Genomic DNA, 19,835 nt, shown 5'->3' on the forward strand with positions numbered 1-19,835 from the left:
CCCCTTGTTCCCTTGTTCATTCCACAGTCACATCATAACAGCAGTTTTCACAGTAGCCAGTAAATGTAACTTATAGTCATGGATATGAGAGAGTTATTGTCTGGGAATTCTGGAGCTGTGTTACTTACAGCAGCATGGCCGGGTGAGAAGGAGAAAAGAGGCTTCACTTCACTATGCATTCATCCAAGATTTAGTCCTCATACCCTGGTGTGTATCTATCTTTTAAAACGTTACCTTTTGCACAGAGGCTCACTTGTCTTTGATAGTGTCTCAGAAGAGTCCATCAAGAAGTACCCCGTGGCATCTAGGAGACCTAATGATGTCTCTTTAGTGCCATTTGACAGCCCTGACCCTGTGGTGTCCAAGAGATGCATTGATTTTAGGCAGAGGAGGTGGAAATGAGCGCTTCTTCTCTCTTCCTCTTTCCTGCCTTGGTTTTCAGAGGACAAGAGTGCCACAGAGCACCGTTGGCTGAGGTACAATAGATGTGCTCCATACTCAAATGTCTTAGTGCAGCATTAAGTGTGACCAGGCAACCCCACACACAATCAGTCCCTTACACTGTGGAGGTATTGGCATACAGGTCTCCATCCTGTGCTAAGCATGCCACTGAGTAAGAGATACCTGTCCATGGTATTTATAGGAGGAAGTCCGTCTCTCTGATTTAGGGTGGAAAGTGGTGCAAATGTGCAATGAAAATGTTTGCTGACTCATTATAAATCCTGAAAGGGGTTTAAGTCACAGCACTCTGAGAGATCAGACATGTTGGTGTTTGTTTGTGTACTTGCTGTGAACAAGTTTAACATTTATTGGGTTGGACCTGGACACTAATTACATAATTAGTTTAGACAACTTGGATAATTAGGTGAAATCAAGTAATCGCTTGTCCAGCCTGTTGCTTTCCATCCTTTCATCTCAGCACAGTGATTTCTTTTCAGGATGTGGACTTTGACAGCTAAACCTCAACATTTAACGTCTCTTTCTTTGCTGACAGACTGCAAACATTTTTTTTATTATGTTGAATGTAAGTCAGTTACACCCCTGATGATTTGCACAAGTAATATTCTCACAAAGGGAGTATCTTGGAAAAATGTTTAGAACAATGAGCAGATTTTCTGCTGTCAAAATAATAAATACCTTATATTTATTTGAAAGCACAGTTCAATATGTCACTGAGATGTTACTCTACTTGAGTCACTCAATTCTACTTACGTTACATATTTATGCTTTACTCAATGTGTAAATTATGTTTTATACTCATTACTTAACAGACATTAGGACAAAAAACACAGTGTATGACTTCTTCAGTATATCGCTTTAAATCACTTCCAAATGATCGCTTTTTTGTTGCCTTAATATTAATACATATGTGAGGGACTAAGTCTTGTTTGCCACAAGTCCATCCTAATGTGCCAGTACTCAGGGAAAAGTATTCTCATTTTACCTCTAAACTGTCATTAGGATAAGATGTTTCCTCTGCAAGAATGAACAAGTGTGACCTTTGGCCCCCGCCCATCCATCTTCAGGGTGGATAAGACAGAGCTATGAGATAGTGTTGTTTATTGCGTCAGCCAAACTCAGCAAACCTGCTGTTTTTCAAGCTTGCAACCTGAGTAATATGAGAAGGCAGAGAACACATTTTTTCTGTTATTTGCTTTGGGTGTTTTAGGAGAAGTGTCTATAAATAAGTTTGCTTTTTAAGATCATCTGCAAACTGTTCTGTTGAGAAAGACAGGCACTAAGCCATAAACAAACAAACAGGAGGAACAAGAGCTGAGAAAGAGTCCATATATCAGAGTTTCAGTGTGATTACTTTGAATTATTCTAATGTGATTTCCTCCCTTGCCCCTGCTGTAACTCAGAGCTTACTTGTGAAATATTTCCTCCTAAAAAAAAAAATCTGTTAGACAGCACAGACTCAGAGCCAGTCAAAGACGTGACGCAAAGGTTGAATGTGTGGTCAGTGATTCAAGTTTAAAGAAATCCAAAAGTCAGACTGCAGTTGTCTATGATATATACGGTTTCTTTAACTTGATTACTACAGAACCAGTCACGATGAGAAGAGTAAATATTTCCAAGTTTGTACAGCTGGCTGGACAATAAGCTGTGTGACAGACACGAGTGGAATGACTCATGCGAGATTACTAAATGCAGTGCCATTTGAATGAAAATATTTATTCAGATGGTAGTGATGACTTTTTGGAGTAGTTTTACAAAAATATGCAGGCTACACTAACTCAATTTAAGATCTTAAAGGTACTACACTTTATTTCAATATGTAGTGACACTGAGGCACACCTAATCCCCACAAGGTTTGGGAAAAAATGTTAAAAGGAGGAGCACAGCATTCACTCAGTCAGCGACAATGGTGACAAAATGAAATCAGCTGACTTTAAAAATTAGATGCTAAATATGTGCTTGCAGTCAATATACTTTACATTTCTTCCAAACGTAGAAAAAAAAAGATGAATTTAAGATTTATTTTTTGAAGTTTACTGGGACGCAAAACTGTGATTTCTTATTGTCACGTCAACTGACTGTTAGCTGGTTATCCTAGAATATATGCAACATAGTCACTAAACACTGAAACAAAGTTTAAGAGCAGCATTTATGATCTAAAATGAAAAAAATATTCAGAAAATGTCTGTCTTTAAGCTATTTGCACACCTAACACCGTCAATGTTGCAAATTTCCTAAATAAGGAAAAAAGTTCACTGATTGAAAAAGAGAATCTACTAGTATTTTATGTTGGTTTAACATAAAGATTATGCACTACAAAGAGGATGTGCAGTGTAAACAATCGTATTTCTCTATGGGCACATCTACTGTGGATATATTGGCAGAGCGGGAGATAGTGGACAAGCTATCACTGCAGTGTATTTTGTCATGTGTCAGTTTACATGTCTCTACATCCTCACTCAAACTCACTCCCACTTTAATCTACTGAGCTCCTGACCTGCTGCTGTTCTGTCACCCTGACATGTTTAACAAATACTGTCTGGTTCAGGCGGGATAGACCACGGTGTTACCGAGGTGTTGTTGTCTGTCGCCACAGAGGGTGATGGATTATGCAGGATTCTAACTTCTTCAAACTTCAAACGCCCCTGCTCTTTTCTTCAAGGCAGAAAAACAGATAAATCTTTGAAATACAAATATTTTTAATTTTAAAAGACAAAAAGTGATCTATGTATTGCCCTTTCCTGTATTTAATCCAGTGACTTCCTTTTCAACAGCAGCAGCACCACACAGACTGCCTGAACAGCTCCCTTCAATCACTCAGCACAAAAGCAACAAAACACTCCTCTGTAAATATTTCAGTGGCTTCAGCACCTCGTCCAGAGCCCTGCTGCTCGCTGTCTGCTGGTCCTCGGACTGAGCCATTGTGTGTCCCATGGCAAACTGTTTTGTGTTGTGCTGCTGGACATGGCTGTGCTGTTGTAGGAAGGCAGCAGTGCCTGCATGCATGCAGTAGCAGAGGAGAGGATTAGGGGTGGTGTTTCTCTGTCTAACTGGCTGCCAGGCATGCTCTGCTGACTTGGCACAGAATGCACAATTTACATCATTTAGTTCTGCTTATTGCTGACTGAAAATCCAGTTTAAATAGAGTTCTGATTGTTCATTAAGGTGGGGCAACAACCAAGAAGAAAAGAGAACATTTTGCTCACTAAGTTGTATTGACATTTTATTTGCTTTATTTTGTCACAGTGCCAACAATAGTCATCGCTTCTCTTTGTAAAAGATTTTTTAGTATGATAACAGTTTTACGGTTTGCAGTCTTTTGAGGGAAGTTGTTTATGCTCACATTCCAGGATCACTGCTATAATAAATAGGAATCCTGTTTTAGAATGGATTTGCCCTTGATATGAGCCACTGTGCTTCCGTGAACCAGTCTTCAGGGAGCGCTTTCCAATAAGAGTAATGTCCCCCCTGTGCATGGCCACCATTCAACAATTTACGGGCAGATTACAGATTCTAATAAAATTTTTGCAGCCTTAATTAAAGAATCTGCTCCCCATTTTATGATTGTCCAGTTCCCCTCCACCACTTCTATCCAATTTAATTATTCTGATGTACATAATTAGCACGAGCTGGCCATTGTTCACCTCATTTGCATATTATATTGGATAATTGAATGAGAGTGGCTGATGATTAAATTAGGGTGAATGACAGATGATTCAGCTCGCAGTGTGGAAAAGTTAACAGAATGAGCAGACTGGGAATACGACATGTACCTTTTGAATATTTATACGCCCCACCAAGGTCCTCCCCCAGCAGACGCACTCTGCTAATTTAAAAAATGTGCAGCAGTGCAGCAGCAAAAATTGGGTGCTTCCAAGTAACAGGATGTTGTTTTTTCACTTCTAGCTGCTCCTTGGTGCTTATTGCTTTGCATAAAGAGGAATGAAGCCAGTTTCGAGCATATGAGAAACACCTTTTTGAATGTTTTAAATGTGCCTCTCCATCATCAAGGCAGCACATTTACAGATTGATAAGACAAATGAGACTAGTGTGGGGAAATTCATTTCCAGGCACTTCCAGTGTAAACACAGACTCCCGGTGCCTGCCTGCCATACTATAGACAGGCTGGACTTTTCTGATGAAGGAAGAGACATGTGGAACATGTTTTAAACCCATGTGAAAATGGAAATAAAATGCAAATATATAAACTCCTAAATCCCAACTACGCAAACTTATTTCCTAATCAAACCCAAGAGTAAATAACTTTTTTTTCAGTCAGTTAGAATCCTTTTTTCTCTGTTTATTGGTTGAACATGCATTTTGTCACCTTGTTAATTGATTTGTCATGACAAAAGCTAATTAGTAGTTGCATCCTACATCCATCCCTCTCCCTGGAATTTTTCCATGCGGGGTTCAGGCAGGATAAATGTTTAGAGGGAATATTTGGAACAGCTTTAGCCTTTCACATGCTAATGTAAGCACTGGCGGCACAAGAAAGCTGGCCTGACCCAGAGGCCACTCGGTGACACAGTCTGCTGATTCAGTGCCGGCAGCCCTGGCTTTGTTTATGTGTGTGCACGAGAAATAATGCACGTCATAAAAAGGAAAACTTTGAAGGGGAGCCACTATCCCCGGATGATAAATGCCCCCAGCTCTTCGGATGTAAATAACTCTTTCCAATAGTACAAAAGCCATCTCAGGAGTGACTTATACACCGTCATTTTACAATAACACTGAGCCATGTTTCCAACCCTGGAGTTCTTCACACATTGAATCATCCTCTTGTCATCTACAAATTTGAACAAAACTGTATGACTATTTAGAGGAGATTTTTTAAGTAAAATGTACTCATGCTACTGAGCCATCAAAGCAAAGCTTCTGATAAATACAGTAAATTAATATACTTACTTAATATACTGATGTATCCTGCAGGAGTTTTGTGCTAAATCACAGAGTGAGTATATGCAGACAGGGTATAAAGCACGCTCCATTAGTTTACTTCAAGGATTGTCCATTTTCAAACACAATTTGCAACACATGTAACTTGTGTTTGTCTTTGTGTCCCACATACCTTGTAAAATCTCTTCTGTTCTCTGTGTTATAGTAAACATCAGTACACAAAGTGTCGTCTCATTGTCTGGTCGGAGTCATTTCAAGGGGCAGAGGAATTTACACAGTCTTGGGATCTGTCAGCAGGTGGTATAGGAAACTGTAAAGATAAGTCTCTTCAGCAGCTTAAGTCTAGCTTCCTTTTCACAAGAGCCTTCGGCATTTCTCAGATCTCCCAGATACAGCCGTGCCCTCACTCTTATCAGAAACCTGACCATGCCCACTTCCAGCTCCTATTAGACCAATGCATATCTCAGATCTCCCAGTAAAGGATGTCCAGGATGTCTACACTAGGAACAAACATGTATCTCTTTTGTTCTTTAATATGTTGCGTTATTGTTTGTGCTTCGTGTCATTGTTGCAAAAAACAGCACATTACCAAATAAAGCAAGGGGATGACCATTTCCTTTATGGGTTACGGTTGAAATAAAAAACAATATGAAAAAAGTAAAAATCAAATGTTGTACAGCTATTGATGCTTAACGTTAAAGGTGAATAAAGTATACTAGCTAACAACAACCAGCTTAAATATGTGTAGATTTAGCTCTATCTTAGATGAATTGTTCATAGTTCTTTATTTAATACAGGTAACAATTTCACATAACACCCAACTCCCAGAAATACTTTTTTGATAAAGTTGGTGCTAGATGAATAGTCAGAAGTTACAATCATCCTTTGGAGTCACCATCTGGGCACCATGGCTATCTGTATAAAAAATTCATAATAATCCACTAGTGGATCTCCATCTCCAGAGCCACAGAACAAGAGCAGATAAAAATCTATAAATCTACTTGAAAGCAGGCATTCAAAGGATTTGCTCGCTTATACATGCATGTTTTATTTTTAATCTAGTCTAAAAAGGAGTTATTTGTGAAACTGTAGTCTTGTGACTCTAAAGAACTGAAGGAGTTTACTTTATTTGACTCTGATAAACCGTTGCAGGAATAAGATGAGAGAAGAGCACATGTGCCCGTTTGTCTTATCGAGTGGTCCTTCAGTGCCTCTGTTATCCTTGAAATCTCTTTCACAAAAAGTTGCAAAGGGAAGTTTAATGTAGGCTGACAGGCTGAGAGTCGCAAAGACTTTATCGTTCTGTTTCCTAAAGCTACGAAGAGACTGCCACTGCTCTAGATCCAAGCCTATAGTTCTGCCCAGCTATCTGGTTTTGCTTTATGTCTTCCCCTGCAGCGAGCACTTGACGAAGGACAATTTGTTTGGACGTTTAATGCTGTGGCACTGCCTGGCGTAGGATTATATGAGATGGCCTAGTGATTTGTGGTGGCTGGTAGTGGGTTGGGTAATGTGTGTTAGTGCAAGGGGAGAGCGTAGGTCCATAAAGCATACATGCGCATCAGTCTTTGTGAGTGTGTCAGTGTGGGTGTGCGTTCAGTTCCAGTTCCTCGCTCTAGCACAGACTAGGTCTTGCACTGCTTATGCTTACATTTATGACAATAGCGTCTCAGTTCCCATAGGAAGACATTTGTTCTATGTTTATCCTTTTTTCACACTATAACATTCTTTGCTTGCTGAAAGATGACTAATCTTTGAATTTCATTGTTTGAAGATTTATGAAAGCCTTGCTGAGTCCTCTTTATATGTCTTGGCAGTCAGGAGAATCATTAACTTATCCTGTGAGGCTTTGCACACTGAAAAGTCCAGCCAAACGCTACCGTGAGCTTTCCCAGATCTCACTTACCTACTGACACACACACACACACACACGCACACACACGCGCACGCACACACACACTTAAATGAGTGTATAGCACAACGGAGCCATGTTGACTTAACATGAGTCTAAAAAAATGCAGTTTTTTACAGGGGGAGCAGGATGTAAATCTATAGTTCTCTAGCTCTTTGCTGCCTTTTTTTTACCACTTAAACAGACGCACAGTGATAGGTTCTTTTCTTACATTAAAAACTTGCCTCGCCTTTTAATGTTGAATATCCAGAGGACCATGCACATGACCGAAGAGTCTTCCTGCCCCATCTCATGACACAAGCCAGTAACTTCTGTTACAAGTACTTTTGTTTATTCGTTTCAGTATCGGTGTCCCTTTAAAATGTTGCCCAGTTCTTGGGAAAATGAACCCTAGTGTACTTTAATCCTCAAGAAAGAAAAGTGATCACCAGTTACGTCTCAACTGTTGCCCAAAACATCTTGCGACAGCCATTCATTTCATCTGTTTGTGGACCCTTTGAACACTGCTGTAGAAGGCAGTCCTGAAGGGCTTCACCCTCAGATGATAAAAAAGTGAATTATTGGTTTGTTTATCATGCTCTTAAAACCTAAAGTGCATTATTAAACAGAGAGCACATTAAAAGGGGGGTATTGTTAAAAGTGTTTTAAAAATCTTGTAAATCCCAGTAATTTATGTCACTGTGGTCGAAGAGGCTCGCCCTGGCCTTCTGGTTTTAATTTGCTCTAGGGTCTGTACCTGTGATGCTGCCTTTTTTCCCAGACACAATCTGACCGATGAAATGGAACCCAAGCAGAGCAGCAGTGGCCTTGTATAAAAATAAATAAATAAATGAACAAAAAAAGCAATTTACTGGCTAAAAAACCAATTAATCACTTTTCCATAACAAATAACAACACAAGGAAAAAAGGTCAAAAAGATTTGTGAACGGACATCAGTCTTTTCATTCACAGTGTTTTCTTCTCTATTTTGGGAATCTGCATCTATATTGGTGATGATGATTTATTATGAAGATGCTTTCAATATTTAGTTTTTTAAATGTCACATTTCTCACCAGTACTGGAATACTGAGACACTCGAATACAAAATGAGAAAAAACAGGGATGTTGAATATAATGATGCAGACAGGGAATCCAGAAACTTCTAATGAAAACGAAAACAGTAACAAATAAGTCCACAGTACTAGCAACTGTATGAGAATGAAGTGTTTAAGAATACAGCGGTGGTTTGAGAATTAATTTAAATTAGAAGTGTTGTGCGTACATCATGATGATGTCGTTTGAGTAAAAATCCCATCATCACCTAAGTTAATGGGACTCATCCTTTAAATATTTGTAAAAGACTTTGTGTCAGTCCATTAAATCTAAAAGCTATGATGCTATAATTGACAGAATAAATGAAAACTTGACTTGTGTAGTGTGCTGATAGTGTAGTAATATAACAGTATCACCAAGTCAAAGCCACTACATCCTCTGAGGACTAGAAAATGTTTCCCAGCTACTTATTCATCCACTGTTGTGAAATATCAGTGTCACTGGTGGAAGAATGAGGAAACCTGAAAGTTGTTGGATTTATCCTCTGGGAATCATGAATGTCTACTTATCAAATAGACATGAAGATATATGAGTCTGGATCAAAGTTGCAAACGGCCATATTCTTACAGTTGAAAGATCCGCTGTGTTGATGTAAAAATAAATAAATAAATAAAAATAAAAACAGCATATGCATTTTTAAGTAGCTGTCTTTCTGTATTATTTGATATCCTAAGTGTGTGTGGCGCTGTATTTGGGGTTTTTTAATATAACTCTTGGATGTTGGCCTCACATAACCCACAGTGAATTTGAAAAATTCAGTTTCCTTTTCCCAAATAAACACGCTTCATCCAGCATGAGTCATTTCTGCAAGCTATGTCTGACCATTGTTTGACATGAGCCTCTGCCCATGCTGACAAGTGTAAGAGAAAACAAAACAAAAAATTTCAACATTTTGGACTGACTCTGCATCAGTCTAAAGGGTTGTGACTGGGCCCTGTCTGTGGCCAAAACCTGTTCCAGCCTCTGGGGACTCCCTGGCAAAGGCAACAATGGGTCAGAGCCCCTCCTTTGTGCAGTTGCCCTCCTTAATCAAACTAGCCAGAGGAGTGATTGGATTTTAATACTGCTGGGCCTACCGTAATAGTGTGATGGACGGGGGACTGGTGAATTGGAGCAAGATGTCAGCCCTCAGAGGCCTCCATTAATGATATTGCTTCATTTCTTAAAGTGGCAGGACTGTCTTGGGACGAGGGGATCACAGCAGTTGGCATACAGAGCCCTCCCCTCCCTTTTTGTACCCTCTTCCCCCTTTTTTCATTTTGTTCTCTTTATCTCTCACTGACTCAGGACCATTTGTGCTGCTCCCTGTGTGTCCTCAGTGCCGAGGACCATTTCTTAAGCTGGTCACAGTATGTGGGCGTTTCCAGGCTGCTGCTGCTGCTGCTGCTGCTGTGGCACTGATGAAAAGGTGGACCTAACGCCTGTTTTTTAGGAACGATTTTGCATTGATATTTAAAAATATTTCCACATCCAACAGATGCAAATAGATGTAAAGCACACATATATAAAATTACGTATACTTCAGTGAGTGCATATATATGTGTTTTTGACAAACTATGGCCTCCCTTGGATGAAAAGATCAATATAAACTTGAACTTAATTTCCCTCTTTCATGAAAAGATGAGTCACTGTATTTGAAGCTGACAGGAACAGTATTTCAGCGGCATTTACATTTCATTTTCTGCTCTGAATGCTATAATTAAAGGTTATTTCTTTCCAAATTTTAACTCGTGAGTCAGGAGGTTAATTGAGCTTTAGTCCTAAATCTAAAACACAAAACATTCTTGAACTCCTGAACTGACACTGATATGACCCTCACGAACGCCAGTGTGTCTCCCTCAAACCTTTTGATGCCGTTTCTCATCTTAAGTGACTCACGCTCACTGCCTCATTGTTTGCTTCCAGTGACACTTGTTTATCCTTTTTGTTCGGCTAATGACAGTTTTCCTTCTCAAAGGGAGGTGGCAAGTACAGGTGAACCCTCATTGTGTTTTATAGCAAGTCATTGTAAAGCGGGGCGGCTCCAGCCTTTCTCTCTCCTCCTAATGGGTGTTGGTGTGTTGTTTTTGCAGTAGATTTATGTGTGGGTGGGGCGCTGTGATTTACAGAGATCTGACACTGTCTCAGCAGCGATACCAGAGAGGCTGATTGTGGCTCTCTGTGTGTGTTCCAGGTAAGCCTGAGTTCTGCTCACCATCCCTGCTCACGCACACAACATGCCCAGAAACTTTTGCATGCACGGATGAGAGCATGCATGCTTCAGTGCACACACATATGGCTTTTGTGGTGTAATGCAAGTTGCTACTGTTGCAATGTCTTTCCCAACAGATTCACCTAAAGTACCATAGAATATAAGAAAGAAACTTTGCTGCATGCAAAGTTCCCTCCTTTTGCAGTTTTAACTCATTTAAATCGAGATAGAAAATTGGCCTTAAAAATAAAACATGTCGGTCAAAATAGGTCACAGCACATAAAGGGACAATTTTTTTAAATTCAGCATTCTAAAATATCTCATCACACCTCAGGGATTTTAAATGTTTACAGGATAATATGTGGATATTTACTCACTGTGTCATTTTCCCGTAAAAGCAGCATTTATTCTCCAGGATCAATAGTGCACAAGATGCAAGGTAATACACACAGATGTTGACACTATCCTTTCATCATCACTGTAACCTAAGAGTACAGATGATTAAATTCTTGTCACCAGATGTTAAATTGGCTATTACCCATCTAAGATAAATTGGTCCTTAAATTTCACATTTAACACCTTGCCAGAGGTGCAGAAAACGTGTAAATACAGAATAAGATGCATTGAATTTCATACTGAGGGCAATGCTTGGTTTTTTTTGGCTGTTTCACATTAGAACAAATAAGACAAATAAAGATTTTTTTTTATTTCATAGGAATCAATAATTTTTAAAGGAGTAATTCATTTCTAGGTTTGCTTCCTAGTTAGTTAGCCAGAATGCCAGAATAAGTAGACTTTGCTTCACATCTTTGTCATATTAAATTATTTAATTTTAATAAATCTACTGAGAATCTCAGTCAACTCATTGTTTCCAAACGTGTTCTCTTACCCCACCACACTGAGCCCCCTTTTGTCTTGTCTCTCTCTCTCTCTCAAACGTCCAGATATGTCTCTGCATTAAGTCAGTTTGTCAGAAAGCTTCCCTTGAGAGTTTCGGACTTGAAGTTCGTCCCGGCTGTTCCTCTGCTGGTGGCCCCCAAAGCTACACCAAGGTCACAGTGGAACTCAAGAGTCGAAACTTTCGCAGAGACTTCACAGAAATCATGCACACGCCACTTTTACAAAATTTCGACTATGTAGTAATGCTAATTGAACAGTATGAGCTCACTTTTTTTTTCTAAAAGCAGTTTTCTGTCGTTCACTTTTTTTCTTTTTGTTTTTCTATCCGTACGAAATTCAACCTTTCTAAAAGCAGAATATAAACTGTCTTGATGAGAAAATCAGAGACGGTCAACATGAGGATGTTAGTTTAACAATAATACTAATAATAATAATAATTTGTGGTCTACCAATGGCAAGGCTGTTAGATTAAGTGGGTGGTTCACATAATATGACAGTTCTACATTTTTTAAAATTACTTATGCAAGTCAAATCGACACAAAGTACATTAATCTCTTTACTCTGTGTCCCATTTTTTTTTTTTTTTTGTCTATGTGCCTAAATAGTTGGATAGCTTCACTTTAACCACTGATTACCTAAAATTCATCAAAAGAAAAAAAAGAAAAGGAAAAACGAGTTCGGAGTGTCTTTATTTTTCTGTATTATTATTTTAACTTTATCAGATGTAATATCACATTTAGTAAACGGCAAACTGCTACGTTTGATGAACGCGAATGTGTATTATGAATGTGTTCGTGTTCAGTGCAGGATTACTGTAGATTATTACTAAAAATTACCAAGCAAGAAAAAGTAAGAAAGAAAGCAGCAATTTCATGAGGAAATGACTTCATTGGGGCCTAAAGAGCTCAAGATAAACTAGTGCCGTAGCAATACCTAGAAAACGTTAAAATTTAACAGCAATTAAGGATCATTAATAAGAATAAATAATAATTATAAAGTGATGAAGGTCCATAAATATCTGACCCGTTCTATTAAATCATATAGAGTGCCATTTTGAATATTAGCTACAGTTGTTGTTTGGGGGGGGGGGACGAATGCAAAAACGGATGTGGAAATCCAAAACGAGGCATTGTTATTTCCTTGTGCATTTCTTGTTTTTCTCTAGAAAACAGAACAAAAACTTGTCGAAAAAAAAATCTAATAAATAAATAAGTGATCCACTCGTGAAAGATGCGTCTTGAGGAGGACGGCACTGCTACTTCCCTCCTGATCTAATTACGCCCACCCCTCCACCAATTAGAGAATTACATCACACCTTTAAATGGACTCCTCCTCTTAATCATTAATGACATCGTGTCACTCCCTCCAACAGCATCTAGTTGCACTGTGGCAACATGACACGCGCAGACTCGTTATCAGCTCTGCTAGAAGTTAATCGGGTGTCGGTGGTTCTGGGTCAAAGTTGGGAGGTATAGATTTAACAGGGTATCTGTCATAGCTTTAATGCAACGAACCGGGACACAACAAAGCCTACAATGTCTCCATTAAAATTAAGTCTGTATGGAAAAGAGTGAGAGCTGCAGACAAAGTAGCCTTAGGTGCGTGTGTGTGTTAGTGCGTCTACTGAGCAGGGATCAGCGGTGTTTATTTTGGTTCTTATTTAACACACTGGGAGGAAACGCCCACTGATGGACGTGATAGAAGATCGTACTCCCAGCAGCTGGGCTACTTAAGCTCATTGTATAGATGTCAGAGGGTCTGATCTCTGATCTGTATTGGCAGCGCGGGATCGCATAAGAACTGAAAACACAAGATGGAAAATAAACTTCACACCCGAACGCCTGAGTCAAATGATTTTTGTCGAGTGTAATTGTGCGTTTAAAGGTTATTGAAGAGTTCGCCCTTTTCTAATTCAGTGAAAGTTCTCTTTTTTTCAGTTACATTTGAAGCATGTCCGGATTTTAAAACAGACTTGAAGAGCATCTAAGCAACAAAGGAATTATTTTTCACTTTAAGCAGAATCGATGATGTAACTCCACAAATAAAGCCTGAGCTTGTGTTATTTTAACAAATGTGGCTCGATTTGATTTTATTATTTTTTTATTATTATTGTTTTAAAATAATAATAGAAATTGCAACAGCGTCCATACATTATAGGAAAACGTCCCTTAATGATTTTCTGGGAGGGAGAGTTAATAGGCCTCGCATTCTTGCCTGTAAACGCCATTGTTATTCCTCGCTTATCTATGTTATCTTAATCAGCTCGCATTGTTTGCCTATCTTATTTGAAATAGCTCGATTACAAATCTATTATCTGCCCTTTGTCATTCAGCTTCACAATTAAGACACTGACAGAGCACGAAAAACAAAAACTGCAAACATTTGTTTTGGTGAAAAGGCGCCCGGTGTAAATACGAAAAATAAATCACTATATTGAGTCTAAAAGAAAGGAAACGATGCTCAAAATGTTTCTAGTTATTTCCGATAGAAATCGATTAAGAGAATTATCCGAAACCATTAAGTCTGTTGTTGGCACTGAAGACGCTTTTCACTCTTGTATCTTCCCTTTTGTTTTAGATTCCACAGAACCAAAAGTGCATTGAGTGAGAAATTCTTTAGAGCAAATGTAATAGACTAAATACCTAACAAAAAAAATCAAAGTGAGTAAATTCCTACGTACATCTTAAAATGCTTTATCCACAGATTTCACATAAATGATGACTTTGGTTTGTGTGTGGTTTGTTACACAGTGCAAGATATGCCAGTCCATTTAGTCTGAGCTGTCATCTCGGCTGACCCGAGTGCAATAACGCAATTTAGTAAAGGAAAATAAACCGAAGAGGAGAAGTGACCCTTTACGAGCTGCTCTCAGTTCCCCTCAGTTACGAGGGGCTTTGCTGAGGGTTTGAGTGTGTCAAAGGTGGGGGGTGTTTAGTTTGTTGTGGCTTCAGTCAGTGTATCGTTTGCAGGTGATGCCAGGACTAGATAAGAGGTCGCCGATCCCTGCGCGCTGTCTAGACCGGCTTGTGACTCAACTAGAGTAACTGGACTGAGCAGAATTTACAGCAGATTTTTGCCCCCGAGATAGTAAATGACCACTGGCCGATTCCTGCCATATAACCGAAGGGGAATACACCGCAAGATGGAGGGGGGTGATAAGACCACAGAGCCAGCTTCACTCAGGTTGAACAGGACAAACAACATATTCAGCGTAGCAGAAATTAATGCTTTTAAAATACGAAACACGCCCTAGAATGAAATTTGTAGGTAATTTGTTGCTGTGTTTTTTTAATCAGAAATTACACGCTGTCAGGAAGAGTGAAAATCTGTTCCCTGTATTTGGGACTGGACTGAATTTATTTTTATCACAATAAAAGCGCCTGAAAATCTTAATTAGGTCCATAAAGTGGCAGATGGGCAGTAGTTACTAATTTTAAAGCGTTTTTTTAAAATATATTAAATTGCATTGCTTTATAAATGCACATGTGAAATAATAATGCGCCTGTACAATGACTGGTCACGAAGACACTTTATGTATTCAGTGTTTTTATTTTTTTCTCAGTTAATAATCCCTTAGCGAATCGCTTTCCTAACAATAAATAATATAACAATAATTTACTTTTTGTTCGAGAAGCTCAAACAACCTGTTTCTTGCCCTTAAGATAAAATATTTTACAACACGAATACTTTGCAGATTATCATGCTCTGACCTTAAGACAAAACGTCAACTGGACTCGACAACGAAATGAATGTATCAAAAATTCTCATGTTGAAAAAAAACAAGACACATTATGATCACATTAAATTGCAAGATGTCCATCTGGATCACCGTGGAAATGTTTCCAATTTGTTTCTGACGGTTGGTTTGTTGTAATATATCCATCGGGAGGTATTCTGTACATCTTCGTTCTCCGTATCAAGTCATGCAACAATTGTTCTGCTTAGTTTTTTGTCAATGAAAACTCCGGAAAAAAAGAAAGAAAAAGAAAAGTCGGAGTCAATTGGTGCTCTCTTGGTTCCGACTTCTGCGTGTCAGGAAAAAAAATGCTTTCTCCACTGAAAATTCGGGCGATGTGATGAGTTGGTCACATGCAAGGGACCGGGATCATGCTGCAACTGTCCTTGCAGGAGGGATGACCATTAGGATGGATGGATGGATGGCCCCGTTTCACGTCTCCACCGGGCTGGGTACCATACTGTTCGGGGTGTCCGGTAACTGAGAAGACAAAGAAGTCACGTCGCTGCCCGAGGAGTTCCCGAGAGATCCCGATTCAGAGAAAGACACCTGAGAGCAGAAAACAACGTACCAGAATACTGCTTTAGTACCTTTTTTTTTAGTTTTTGTTTTTTGCAAGTGTGAAAGTGTGAAAGTCCAGCTTTACTTTTGCAAAGCACACGACGCACACGTGGCCCAATATAATTACTTTGCATGTGAGTGCGTGCATGTGTTGCATATCTGTATTTGACCGCATGCTACAGAATTTACTGGCTATTGTTTTCGTGCACATGCAGTGCACCAGCAGCCTGTATAAATCATGTCACATTCAGTCTGTCCTGAACACACACACCAGTTGTTGAAAAGCTGGCTGATCCAGGTCGCTCTGCAGGGCGAATTCACTCAAAGCTTTCCACGGAGGCTGGTAGGTCTGAACCTCCACTGGGTTTCCCTGCACGTTCCCCTCGTGTCGAATTGGACTCCCAGCCACAAGTGGCGTCCCCGTGAGGCCCTGCAGGCTCTGAGAATATTTTACAAAAACACACAGAATAAGAACGATGTGTCTCTTTTCTGCAAGGAAGAATTTGTCAACAACTGTGGTGTCCAGAGAACTTCTGTTTATCCTTCTGACCCCTATAAACCCTGCACATGCTCATCTTCATGGACCACTTGTGATGAGTGCAATATTTGTGGGAGGAAAATAAATAATAATAAATAATAAATAAAGGACGGGGTTTTTATTGAAGTTTTTTTAGGGGCGGAAAAAAGACTGAAAAACTGATCTAATACAGAGAAAGCTTGTATACAGAGAACCCTTTTTATCTTTTATGGCAGGCAGCTGAAGTCAAAGTAGGTGATTTATTATTCATTGACATAAAGTTTGAATACAGCATAGCACTGCAAGGGTGCACTGGGCCTCACTCTAAGTAAAGGTAAGTCGAATCACAAGTTTACAAAAGGTTAAACGCAAAGGATTAGCTTCTACTAATGGAAAAATAAAAATTCACAAAGCAAACAAAAAGAAAAAATTCACAAGCTATCAGGTTATTTTCGTGGGAGTTGCATCTGTTTGCAACTTTGCAGGAGAACTTGTATGTCACAAAGATGTATGGCAGCATCAAACAAATAACCGAGTTCACATTCAGGTCATGGCTTTAAATGAAAGAACGATTGAAGATAGTAATTAAGCGGTCAAACTTACGAAGATGCTTACAGTCTTATCGCTCTGCTGCTGCTGCTGGAGCTGCTTCATGAGGATAGATTTCTTTTTGTCTTTGCAGCGCTTGTTCTGGAACCAGACCCGGATAACCCTTGGGCTCAGGCCAGTCATTTCCACCAGCTGCTCCTTCATCAGCGCGTCCGGCCTCGGGTTGGCGTTGTAGCAGGTCCGCAACGTGTGGAGCTGTTTCTCGTTCAGCACCGTCCTGACCCGCGTTGTCTTCTCCGACTGCTTGTGGACGTGGTTCCGATGCGGAGCCTGCCGCACCGTTACAGGATCTGCTGAGGACGGAGAAAGGGTCTGTCAGTGACTGTGACACACTAAGAAGGTCTTGTACAGGAAACATTAATGTTTTGATACAATTACTCTGCAGCCCATTCGTCTCAATCTGTGCACTTTCGCCTTCTAAATCACTTTAGATGGATTTGCATTATGCAGGAAAAACCAGCCATATTCATCAGCCTGACGTGAATTAAACTAAGACAAGAAAAAAAACTCTGCAACGTTTTTAAACCACGTTCCAGTAAACTGCTGTTTAAATCAATATTGCCAGAAATGCCCGCTGCTTTAATTTTTATCTGAAGATAAGAAAAACAATTATGATTTCTACAGTCTCTCGCAGTGTAATAAAATAACGCACAATAAGCGTAAAAATCGATTTGTTACAATTAATAACTGTTTTTCAAGGCTGCACTTTCCGGCTGAACTCACGTCGTGAATCGCTGTCGCCATAAAATGGAACATTTTTATTAAATGTGAAAAAGGAGCAGCGATGGCACAGCTAGAGACCTGTGTTTTACTGACGTGTACAAACCTGTTCTGTTTTACTAATCAGGAAGTTGTGAGCATAATTCTCACGTTTACTTTATTTTCTTTCTGTGGTCAAACGCCCTCAGGATCTCTGCGAACACACGTACACACACGCACACACTGTCACAGCCGACTCAAATACCAGATTATTCAGATAATGGCAACAGAGCAGGTTACTCCTAACGAGATCAATTATGAAATTAGCCCTAAGAAAGGTCGCAGCACACAGCTGACGCACACAAACACACACACACACACAGTCCAATCACAACAAATTACTTGCATGCTGAGGAGCGGAAGAAGTTTTAAATAATAATAATAAGAATAAACCTTGACCATTTTACAAGGATTTTATTCATAATTTGTACATAAACTCTTATAATTTACAAGTTTTTATAAAAGAGCGTTTTTAGGACATAGTTTCAATAAATGCACAGGGCCAACAAGAATAATAATAATAATAATAATAATAATAATAATAATAATAATAATAATAATAATAATAATAATAATAATAATAATAATAACTGACCTGCCAGGTGCAGCGGTCTGTTGGAGTGGATGTGTCCGGGACTGACGGGGCTTCCTGCGGAGCTCCTCTCCAGCAGCAGGCTGTGGTCTGCCCGGCACAGCAGCTCCTCTTCCCGGAGAGAAAACTCGTCTCCCGGCAGCAGTTGCCTGCTGCACACGGAGCACCGAAAACACTCGATGTGGTACACGTTATCCCGAGCTCTCATCACCAAATCGCTGCTGCTGAATCCCAGGTTGCATTTTGCGCATTTAATTCCAAACAGCCTGGCAAGAATAGATTCATTGAATAGCATTAAAAATCTGCGGGAAATGTAAATAACAACACACACACACACACACACAAACTTTGGGGTGTTCAGTCAAAGATGTAAGTTTTAGCTCTTTTAAGCGTTTAAGGCATCATATCATATATTTTCATTGATAACATGTTAAAGCAGTGTGTAGGCCTAGATATGTTTTTCGTTAGTGCAAAATTTTATAATAAATTGCGCATTTAGGATGTATGTTACAGAGGTTTTCTTGTGATTTAGATTTTATTTTGTGTCCACAGTTCACTCACTTTTTTCATAATAGAAATTGTAATCAATAGCCTAAATACATCCAACATTAAATTTATACCGACTAATATCACTCGATAATTAGGGGATTTTTTTTAATCCTACCTTACATAATCTCTTTTGCAGTAGGTTTTGCCGTCCCGGACGAAACAAGTACAGGTCTCATCCAAGTACTGGCTGCACTCCGCACACTTTAGACAGGCTGCGTGCCACTCCAGATCGGGAGAGACTCTCAGTATGTACTGGTCATGGATCTGACTTCCACATCCTACACACATCGCGAATCCTGGCTTCTCTGCAAAGAGTCCACAGACTGAAAATGCATCCGAAAGAAACACGACAAACAGCTGCACCATTTATTTCTATAATGTTTCACTGTGAGGGGGGGTTTTAAAGTAACTTCTCTGTTTTGCAGACTTGACAACACTTGCTGTTATGTAACAGCTGGGGACTTTAGCCAGTACTCAAAAAGCAAAATACGGAATCGTTTCGTTTATCACAATCTCACCTGAAACACACAGCCACACAAATTACTTTAGTATTACTGAGAAAATAAGTGAAATAATCGGCGCACTGCCCAATATATCATGTAGCCACAGCGACGAAAACAAAATCTGCCACTTAAAACTTGACCGAACAGCTTGGCTTACTTACTTTTGGAATGATCCCCCATATCACCCAAGAAAGAAGAGCTGAAAATAATATCCACCATACAGGACGGGTAGAGGGGATTGTAGACGAGGAAAAGATGTAAGAAGATGAACTGCCCCTTCGCCTGCCTCCCTGATAACTTGTGTCTCTCCGGACTGGAGGGGGGCCGAAGAGGCTGCAGGGTCCCACGCGCTGTTCTTCTGACGTCATTACGTCAACATCGGACTCTCCAATCGCTCCACCGCACCTCTCCTCCATTCTGGCAAATAATAAATAAATCTCGTTGATGTGTATGACTGACAAAAGCGTCGGAGTAAAGATGTTCATATTTTGTTTGTTTTTTAACAAAGATAAAATAAAACCGTATAAAGGCAACGAATCATTTTGACTCGTGTTGG

General features: G+C 39.6%; 1 protein-coding gene across 5 annotated transcripts; it reads right to left on the reverse strand.

The window, feature by feature from the left end:
• Positions 1–10,949: 10,949 nt before the first annotated feature.
• isl2b (ISL LIM homeobox 2b) lies at positions 10,950–19,581 on the reverse strand. Of its 5 annotated transcripts, none has more exons than XM_004539574.3 (6): positions 19,441–19,581; positions 18,892–19,081; positions 18,231–18,493; positions 16,883–17,166; positions 16,022–16,189; positions 10,950–15,738 (listed from the first exon to the last, which is right to left on the reverse strand). In XM_004539574.3, the coding sequence occupies exons 1-6, from the start codon at positions 19,496–19,498 to the stop codon at positions 15,622–15,624; spliced, it is 1,080 nt and encodes a 359-aa protein (XP_004539631.1). In that variant the 5' UTR covers positions 19,499–19,581; the 3' UTR covers positions 10,950–15,621. The 5 variants fall into 5 exon arrangements, with proteins under 5 accessions (XP_004539631.1, XP_012775581.1, XP_004539630.1 ...); XM_012920127.3 differs by having other exon boundaries at positions 16,871–17,166; XM_004539573.3 differs by having other exon boundaries at positions 16,883–17,169.
• Positions 19,582–19,835: the final 254 nt, after the last annotated feature.

This window comes from Maylandia zebra, linkage group LG1, assembly GCF_041146795.1.
Source record: "Maylandia zebra isolate NMK-2024a linkage group LG1, Mzebra_GT3a, whole genome shotgun sequence".
NCBI classification, from domain to species: Eukaryota; Metazoa; Chordata; class Actinopteri; order Cichliformes; family Cichlidae; genus Maylandia; species Maylandia zebra.